Here is a 10086-nt window from a genome sequence, read left to right on the forward strand (position 1 = left end):
TTCATCTACCCCACTTTTTCCTTCCTTTCACCTCTGCCTCTCTCTACATCTCTACCTCTCCATCTCTCTCTCCCTCCCTCCCTCCCGTGTGTCAGATGGATTGTTCTGTTGTCTAAAGCACTTGATAGGTGGGCAGGTTTATATAATCAGAGGTGAGTTCTCGGCTCGTGTTCTCCGGCTCTGGCTGTTGGACGTTAGTTCTTTAGTTCTTTAGTTCTGCACGTGGTTTTGGTAGTTCCACGGTTCTGTTTTTGTGTTTTTTTTTTTTTATTTGAGTTGTTTCTCTGTATACTGGTGACTGTAGTGCAGTACGTATGTCTCTGTATGAACGAGGACTCGTTTGTCATCTATGAGAGTCCGTCCTTATCGGCTGTTCAATCAGACAACACCAAATTACTTTGATTGACTGTGATACATTTATAACCATTACACAATACTCAATACACACAATCATAACCACCACATAAGTTCTCAATTCTCAAAGCAACAATAATAATCTACATTCCTGCCAGAATAATTGTTTGTAATGTTTTTAATTGCATTACAATTAAATTGTTTATTGATTGCTGGGTTTATGTATCATCACTCTTACACCCGGCCTACAGTGTGTTAAAATCCACTTACAATCCAAACTAACCTTTCCTCCATGTCTCTGTTTACATTACACACAGTTCATATCAATAAAGAGACAATGTTCATGTTTTAATATGCCATCTAAACCTCCCACACACCATTAGCTCAACCCTTCACTGATTCTACCGCTTTATTATGTCTATGAACTTCTAAGGCTGAAGATGTAACTTCAGCTCAAATTTGAATCTCCTGAACTCAAAAACATCCCTCAGGCCTGACTCTTATAGATGACAAACAGTCTGTAGGTGCTCGTTGTGTCTGCATGCTCTCTCTTTTAAGTCTGAGCAAACATCTAAAGCTCAGGATGTCTTCAAGTACAGGACAAGGTCCAGTGAACAACAGTAAAATATTTAATGTGCTACTCAAACACACTTTAGTCAAACTTTATTTTCTCTCTTCACATCTCTAATGACTCATCCTGTCATCCAATCTGCATGCTGCAGTCTGAAAAATAAAAATATCACGTTTTTTATTGCAAAGCTCTAAAAACAGAGGTCACAAATCTACTCAGCCCTCCTGATACACCTATTTAACTTTCTCCCCAATTTAGCCCCCCATTTCCAAGAGCTCCTGCTATCACACAGTGTTACCAGTGCTGGGAAGGTTATGGTGGGTGGAGTACTGGGGTCCTTATGAGATGTGGTGTAGTAATGAGATGTTGAGAAGATGGTAGCAGTGTAAAAGGGCATTACAGAGGCATTAAACCCCCTGATTTTTGCCGACTCCACCCTCTGGATGGACTGGGTGATGTATGGGTTTAGAGGCACAGCAGGGAGGAGAGCTGATTGGCTGAGCTGCAGCAGCAGCAGTGTGCCTCTGATAGCAGTGAGACGCAGATGATTGGATGTCAGCAGGGGGGCGGGATTGTTGATTGACTCATCTGCATATTGGGATGTGTCGGTGCTCCAAAGTACACGGACACATTTTTCACACCTATAGCACAGTTGAACCTGAGAGGATTAAAGTTTAGGAAATGTTTATAAACATTTTCAGAAGGATTGGTGTATTTCATAGCTTCAGAGAAGCACATGTCAGCTGTTAATTGGGGTAATTGGGGTGGAGTAACAGAATGTTAAGAAGATGTGATGAGTAACAGTTCATTGTAAAGATGGGTGCAGAGCAATAGGGCATTGAGTAATTTCGGTGGAGTATTGAGGCATTAAGGAGGATTGGGTGGAGTACCAGTGTGTTAAGGAAATGGGAACAGAGTAATCAGCTCCAGAGGAGTTTGAGGCATTGAGAAGTTCTGGGTGGATAAATGGAGTATTGATGAGATGGGAGCAGAGCAATAGGGTGCTAAGAAGATGTGGGTGGAGTAACGGGGTATTGAGATCAGTTGAAGTAGAGGAGCATTCAGGAGATGAAGCGAAGTAACAGATTGATGAGGAAATAAGATGAAACACTTGGTCATTGAGATGAAGTTACAGGGTGTTGAGGAGATTGGGGCAAAGGTACAGGGTGTTGAGAAGATTAGGATGAAGTTACAGGGTGTTGAGGAGATTAAGAAGAAGTTACAGGGTGTTGAGGAGAGTGGGATGAAGTTACAGGGTGTTGAGGAGATTGGGATGAAGTTACAGGGTGTTGAGGAGAGTGGGATGAAGTTACAGGGTGTTGAGGAGATTAAGAAGAAGTTACAGGGTGTTGAGGAGAGTGGGATGAAGTTACAGGGTGTTGAGGAGATTGGGATGAAGTTACAGGGTGTTGAGGAGAGTGGGATGAAGTTACAGGGTGTTGAGGAGATTGGGATGAAGTTACAGGGTGTTGAGGAGATTGGGATGAAGTTACAGGGTGTTGAGGAGATTAGGATGAAGTTACAGGGTGTTGAGGAGATTAAGAAGAAGTTACAGGGTGTTGAGGAGATTAAGATGAAGTTACAGGGTGTTGAGGAGAGTGGGATGAAGTTACAGGGTGTTGAGGAGAGTGGGATGAGGGTACAGTGTTATATGTTGAAGTAACATTATGTTGAGGGGATTGAAGCAAAGTTACAGGGTGTTGAGTAGATTGAAGCAAAATTACTGGCCTTTGAGGAGATTGAAGTAAAGGTACAGGGCATTTAGGAGATTGATTCACAGGCTACACACGAGTGCCGGGTTTCTGGGTTTAGGTGTTGCTGTTGCGTAATTGGAGTACTTAGGATAAAATTAGATGCATGAACAATTTTGTTCGACTGCCTCAATCTCAAAAGCAGCATTATTTCCTCCAACATGTAGTTACACTGTAGAGGACGCTCTCTCCGCTGCCTTATCCAGATTTGAACAATGCCTTATTCAATGAAACCAATCACGCGTACTTAATCGCCATTCAGTCAATCCAGCTCTCATTTATGCCCCTCAGCAGGAGGCCCATTACTGCAATGCGTAACCACTTAAGGTGTCGCAGAAAGCACTTTTTCTGACTTGTGGATCAAAATCAGGGCTGCTTCAGCGGGGTCTTTATTTCTAAGACTGGGAGGGGGGGTGTCTTTTCTTCTTTTTCTTTATTCAAACTCAGAGAGAGAGAGAAAGGCTCGAATGGAACAGCCTGGAACACTCAAGATGCTCAAATGCACTGAAATGTCACAAAAAAGCGAGAGCGTAGGTGAACGTGAAGAAGGAGGAGCCTCATTCAGTGTTTACAGACAGTAAGAAAGGGCTGAACAGTCGCAGAACTCTCGCACAGATCAGCGCCCCTTGACTCTCGCACTGCATTCCCTTAACAGGCAGCTGAAAGGCATCACTTAAGCGAATGGGTTTAATAAAGGAGTAATCAGGAGCCTTTCAGTGCAGCAGAATGGTGCATGATTCACCCTTTCTCTCAGCACACTGTCCTGCAACCCACCATACCCCTCCATGTCTCTGCACACTATCCCAACCCCCCGCTGTCTATCAGCACACTATCCCGCGTCCCACCGTACCACGCACCAATTTTTCAGTTCTCTGTCCTGTCCCCCAGTCTCTCAGTACAATGTCCCGCAACCCACCATACGACCCACCAATACCCCTCATCTTTCGGTTCTCTGTCACTCCTCGCTGGTTCCGACCCTCTCAGCACTCTGTCCCGACTCCTCCATATCTTAGCCCTCTGTTCTGACCCCCTTTCTCTCAGAGCTCTGTCCTGAATCCCCTCGTCTCTCAGCGCTCTGTCCTGACTCCCCCTGTCTCTGAGCTCTGTCCTGTCTCCCCAGTCTCTCAGAGCTCTGTCTGGACCTTCTCAGCACTCTGTCCCACTCCCCCATCTCTCAGCTCCCTGTTCCGACCACCGTCTCTCAGCACTCTGTCTCAACCTGCCATCTTTCAAATTTCTGTCCCGACTCCCCTGTCCCTCAGCACTCTGTCCTGCCCCCCAAGTCTCTTTGCCCTCTGTCCTCAGCCCCATCTCTCAGCACTGTGTCTTGACCCGTTATATCTCAACTTTCTGTCTCGACTCCCCTATCCCTCAGCACTCTGCCTACCAAATCTCTTAGCTCTCTGTCCCGACTCCCCGTCTCTCAGCTCCCTGTCCCGACACCCTCCTTGTCAGCTTCCTGTCTCGAGTCCCTTAGTCTCTCAGTGCACTGTCCCGCAATTAAATGTAAAACAATTATTTGAAAATTTAAACATTCATATTTCAGAAAAAATAGAAAATATTTCACTTTTTTTTTTTTTATAAACTTTGCACTAACAGCCCCGCCTCTTCTCTCTCCTCCTCCCCTTTGCTGTAGACACGTACGTCAAGCTGACCCTCCTGAACTCCATGGGTCAGGAAATGTCCAAGTGCAAGACGTCCATCTGCCGCGGGCAGCCCAACCCCACCTACAAGGAGACGTTTGTGTTCCAGGTGGCGCTGTTCCAGCTCTCGGACGTCACCCTAATCCTCTCTGTTTACAACAAGCGGAGCATGAAGCGCAAGGAGATGATTGGCTGGATCTCTCTGGGCCTGAACAGCTCTGGGGAGGAAGAGCTAACGCACTGGACTCAGATGAAGGAGTCGAAGGGACAGCAGGTGTGTCGGTGGCACAGCCTCCTCGAGTCCTAGAGCCGCAACTAGGTGGCGGAGAAAGACCACGACCACGATGGAGTATAGGGAGGGGTAGAAGAAAAACGACACAAGCCACGCCCACTCCTGACCCACAGCTCGCCCGAGCTGGCCCTCACTGCAGTGCATTAGGGGAAGCGTGAGCGCTGTTAATAAGGGGACGAAACCATCCTTAGCCCTGGGACTCAGACACACCCCTTCAGTGCGTTCAGGGAAGTGGCTCTAGGGTGCGGGACTTTTTGCCTTTTAATGCAGAGACCACGTAGAAGAGATGTTTGTAATTTGTATGTTTGTTCATATATTTATTTATTTATTTACTTATTTATTTACTCTCTTATCTCTTAATTTAAGTTGTTTCTCTTGTGTAGCTTTAAAAACACCTAAATTAACCTTGCTGACGTGTGGAGTGAGAGGATTGGTGATGGTGTTCACGCGCCGGAGGTCCGTGACAGTAGCCATGGTCAGTGTTAATCTGAACAACTTTAAGGGCTTTTTAATTTTTGCATAACCAAATATCTGCTTCCTTATCTGAGTTCCACCTTAAATGGTGTTGCAGTTGCATTCTAAATATGTTGCGTTATGTTACCTTCAGCATTTATCAGTTAAAATCAGAAAGAAGCTGCTGAATAAGGAACCAGCTCATTCACTACTACACCTAACTTAAAAATGCTTACCAGCCACTACATTAAAACCGCTGCCAATTTTAAGTAAATAACATTGATTATATAGTCCCAATACCCAATGCCGTAGCAAAGGGTGGATATGTATTTAGCAGCGAGTGGGCATTCGGTTCTTGAAGTTAATGTGCCCTGTCTTACACCCTGCGCAAGGCATGTTGCGATGCTAATTGCTATCTTACACCTCATGAACAGTCTATTTTCATGCCTTCTGCCTGCACCGTTTAAAAAGCAATAGAGCTTACGATTATATCTATGGGATGGGTGTAGTTGTCTGTAAGTAAGGTGTGTTCAGGTAAATTTCTGGCGTATTGCTATCTTTACAACAGAAAACACAGGTGCACCACTGACTAAAATTAACATAGACAACAGTGAATTATCAGATGTTAATTGCTATCTTGGCAACACAGGTGCACCTACTTGTTACGCATACTTTTACCAACAATGCATCATGTACATCAACAATAAATGTACTAAATAATAATAATACTAAATTAAATAACATTGCTGTGCATCGTCACAGTGTGAACGCTCAGGTCAGTTTCCTCTGATGAAAAGTGCAGAAGTGCTGTGTGTTAAAATACCAGTCTGCCAAAGTCAGAGCACATCTGGCTAAAGACAATGGCAAGTGGCACGATGATTGGGTCATTACGAAAAAACACATTCAGGATTAATTAAGAAAATTAGTACACACCTTTCACGCATTTCCACGAATTGCACAAGGTGTACTTTTCCTGCTGTTATGATAGTAACGTACCTTAGGGCCTTGTTGCTCATGGAGGTCCTATCTCAAATATTAAACAACGAAAGGTGTTGTAGAGACCATTTCTCAATTGATTAGAGTTCTTTTTATCTACCCAATATTAGGCCAGTGGTTTTGATGTTATGGTGCTGATCTCTGTACTTTTCAGTCATTTAATCAGCTATTAAATTTCCAATTTCCATCGATTTTTTTAACCAAAAAATAGACAATCAAAAAGTTGTGAAAAGATTAAAACTGGCCATGGTGTTGTTCAGATCATATACAAACAACAGAGATAAACAGTGAGGATGAGCTTTCGTCTGCTATCATATTTGTCAGCTTGTCTCAGCTCTACAGGCATTAACAGTGGCGTTTCCTTCTTGAACCTGTAACCAATCAGCAAGTTAAAATACGCATATGAGCCAATCAGCAGTCACTTCGGTTATACACTCAGCAGCAAAAAAAAATTGTTGCACTGAGAAATCTATAGATTTTTACAACAATGAGTGACGAGAGGATTCATATTTCTCTCAGTGGTAGCAAGATATCCAGGTCCATCATACTACCACCACCATGCTTTACAGCTGGCGTGAGTTCCCTTTTAGATTCTTCCATCCAAAATGCCTCATTCCAGATCTGAAGATGAAGACAAGCATTACATTTACTTCTTTGTTAGCATTAACATTAACGTCTTTACCTTGATGTTGGGATCCAGCCATGGATCCCATGCTTGTCCACTGTTTATCTGATAGTCATAAAGATCTTAACCGAGACAACCAAGGTCTAAAGTTGTATAAGTGTCATTCTGGAGGATGTTTACATGATCTTTTTTGAGCGTTTGGAAGGACTCCTAGGAAGATTAACTACTGTTCCGAACCGTTTCTCCATTTTCACAGTATGGCTCTGATTCAAGTTCAAAGCCATAAAGCCGTAGACACAGTCTAAGGCCTGTAATCTAGTCTAGACTGATAGGCGTCCACAATAAAAGCAGTAAAATGCTTTCTAAGCACAAGCCTGTTAATACTGATCCAGATTAATAGTAGGTGTAATGCTGGGTCAGTGTGCATCTGCCTCGTTTAGTGCAGCGTGTCCTCATGCAGCAGAAATGTTCCTGCCCTGGCTCCAGTTTCTGTAAACCATTGTTTGCAGAGAGATGGTTTTGCTCTACCGTTTAATGAAGATTTATTGCTTTGAGACGTTTCGTGGAAAGTCTGCTGTATTCAAAGGCTCCTCGCTTCAGTTTCTTTATTCTTTAATTTATGGACGCTGCTGTGCTCTCTGGGATGCTTTGTGGTTTTTGCGGATGATAAACACATCTCCTGCAAATGTGGATCGTTGGCGTTTCCCCTCTGGCCTCGTCCACATGTATCCGGACATTTCAGAAAGCACATGTTTTCCCCCTGTGTAGTTTAACTCCTTTGTGAACCTCTTAGAGTGTTTTTACACCTGTAGTCTTTAGGTTTCTATGTTCCGAATCAGTTGATGAGTTTGTTTATTTGGAGCGTTTTCTCCCTCTGTTTGGTTTAGTTTGGTTTCACACAGGCATAAACCTAAACACACCAAAGAAAATGCGAAAATAAACCACACGACCACATTGTCTCCTCTGATTGGTCAGAGCTGCAAGAAAGTAAATATAGTGAGAAAATTCAGTGTATATCTGTGCATGTGTATCGGTACAGTTTGAAGCTGCTTTAACACTGAATGCTAAAAGTGTGCCACAGCACTTTCAAACCCTGTTTTCAATAGGACGTGCAGTGCAGATGTACACGTAGTAAACATAGAGTCGCACAACTGTAAGAAGTGAACGCAGCACACACTGCGCACGTAAACAGCATGGAGCAGCAGGGACAGCGTTCATCTCATCACTCGTGGTACTTAGAATTATCTGGCTAATAGTGGTGCAGGAAAAAATCGTTTCAAGCTCGAATCGCGATTGTAACATTGAACAATTCAGAATCAATTCTCATTTTCAAAAAAATATTTTTTTTGGGTGAAGCTACTGTCGCGCAGAGCTTTTTAACTGTCCTGCGAAGCTCAACTACTGTCTGGCAGAACTCTTTAACTGTCCTGCGGAGCTCTTCAACTGTTAAAAAGCTCCGCAGGACAGTATGAGCTCCGCGCGACAGTAGGTGAGCTCCGCGGTACAGTTAAAAAGCCACGCGGGACAGTTAAAAAGCTCCGCGCAACAGTAGGTGAGCTCCACGGTACAGTTAAAGAGCTCCACGCGACAGTAGGTGAACTCCGCAAGACCGTATGAGCTCGGCAGTACAGTTAAAAAGCTCTGAACGACAGTAGGTGAGCTCCGCGGTTCAGTTAAAGAGCTTCGCGGTACAGTTAAAAAGCGCCGCGCAACAGTATGAGCTCCGTGGTACAGTTAAAAAGCTCCGAACGACAGTAGGTGAGCGCCGTGGTACAGTTTAAAAGCTCCGCGCGACAGTAGGTGAGCTCCGCGCGACAGTGCTCTTACTGCCTCTCTCTATAAGACTACAGAGGGGTGTGTAGTGTTGTGTTATGGTGTTTGTTGTTGCGCCGCTAAAGTATGGAGGATGAAGAAAAAGAAATCCAACCGTTTTGAAAGAATCTGAAAAAAATAAAAAGCAGTATATTTAACAGCTAGGTCAGATTGAGACCACCCCCTCTTGCTGGTTTTGGTCCTGTTGTTTTGATCTGCACCCGAGTGTGATTACTGTTTTCACATCTACTCAAGGAAACCGCACTAATGTTACATAAAAAAAACAGAGTCTTTTTTAAACGGACCGATGGTGCTGGTGTAAAAACGCCCTTAATAACATAAAAAGAACAAGAATACTCAAAACTAAATGTTAGAAAGTCAAATTATCTTTAATAATATTTTAATGACAAAGAAATTGTGCTACATTTAGTACATTTAGTGTAGCACCAGTACTAAACTAAAGAATCAAACTATGTACACCACTACTACTTATTTTGGGTTCAAGGAGGAAAACAACTCAATGCCAATGCTCAATTTTAACAACACTGCTCTTTAGGAGCTAATAGAAATAGATAAACGTCTTGGTTTGATCTTGATTGGTTGTTTTTTTGTTTTTTTTTTATGTCCCAGTTCTCAGTGTGGCCAGCTTCCCAACCTGTTCTTCTGATTTACTGTTGTTTTGTTTTCTGGGTCGATGGTGAAGATCTCCCTTATTGATTGTTCTGTACTGTTTAAGAGTTTTCCTATCTATTTTTGTACGCTATTTAAAAAAAAAAGACGTGTTTCTTGACGATGTTATGAAGCTCTGTGAGCAAAAATGAGTTGTAGACATTGTTTCTACCTTTTTGAGTTTGTTTTCGGGTTAGCCTGTTCAGTCGTTCGTCACAGTGCTGATTTTATTGTTCTAAATGCTACAGAAAGACAGAAGACACCCTGGTTCCCTGTGTTTCTGTCCCGTTCCTGTGCTGTGAGTAAACAGAGAGATAGAAACGTGAGGTGGAGGGGAAGCGCAGGACTGCTGAGGTCAGCACGGCTGAGGAAGATTAATGAAGTGGCGCGTTTTTCTGGAATTGTATAATTTTTCTTTTCTTTCTTTTTTTTGTTTTTTAAGAAACGTGGCTTTGAGGGCCTTTCAGTAAAACAAGCACATTTTTCTGCACATGCCAGAGAAACACACCTTGTGAAAGAGACTCAGGCTAAGGAAAGGATGCAAGACATCCCCACATACACATACACATACACACTCTTGTGTACACACAGATACACACACATACACCAACATTATTCAGGTCAAGTCTCTTTAGGCAGTGTCAACTCAAAATCTAGATATTTCCACTCGCACATTCCCCAAATCCCTCCTCAAAATCTTGACAATGTTCACTGTAGTAACTTTGATTACACAATGACATAAATAATTACATTTATTGTTAATAATACAAATTCATATTATTCAGTTTATATAATCAACTGAGTAATTGATTCAATATTAATAGAAGTCTAAAAAGAAAAAAGGAAACTCATATTTGCACCCTTGAAACTTAAGACTTGACTTTGACTCGCAACTTAGAAATCCAAGACTCGATTCGATT

The 10086-nt window shown here is 42.9% G+C and overlaps 1 protein-coding gene across 2 annotated transcripts in view; it reads left to right on the top strand.

The window, feature by feature from the left end:
- syt14a (synaptotagmin XIVa) overlaps positions 1–9656 on the top strand; it is a 66608-nt gene extending 56952 nt beyond the window's left edge. The window contains exons 8-9 of one of the 2 annotated variants that reach the window (XM_049481538.1): positions 96–152; positions 4313–9656. In XM_049481538.1, the coding sequence (XP_049337495.1) occupies positions 96–152; positions 4313–4626 (371 nt within the window). In that variant the 3' untranslated portion in view covers positions 4627–9656. The remainder of the gene's footprint in view (positions 1–95; positions 153–4312) is intronic. The other variant, XM_022685067.2, reaches the window with a different exon arrangement.
- The last annotated feature ends 430 nt before the right edge of the window (positions 9657–10086 follow it).

The sequence above is a fragment of the Astyanax mexicanus genome, chromosome 7 (assembly GCF_023375975.1).
Source record: "Astyanax mexicanus isolate ESR-SI-001 chromosome 7, AstMex3_surface, whole genome shotgun sequence".
NCBI lineage: Eukaryota > Metazoa > Chordata > Actinopteri > Characiformes > Acestrorhamphidae > Astyanax > Astyanax mexicanus.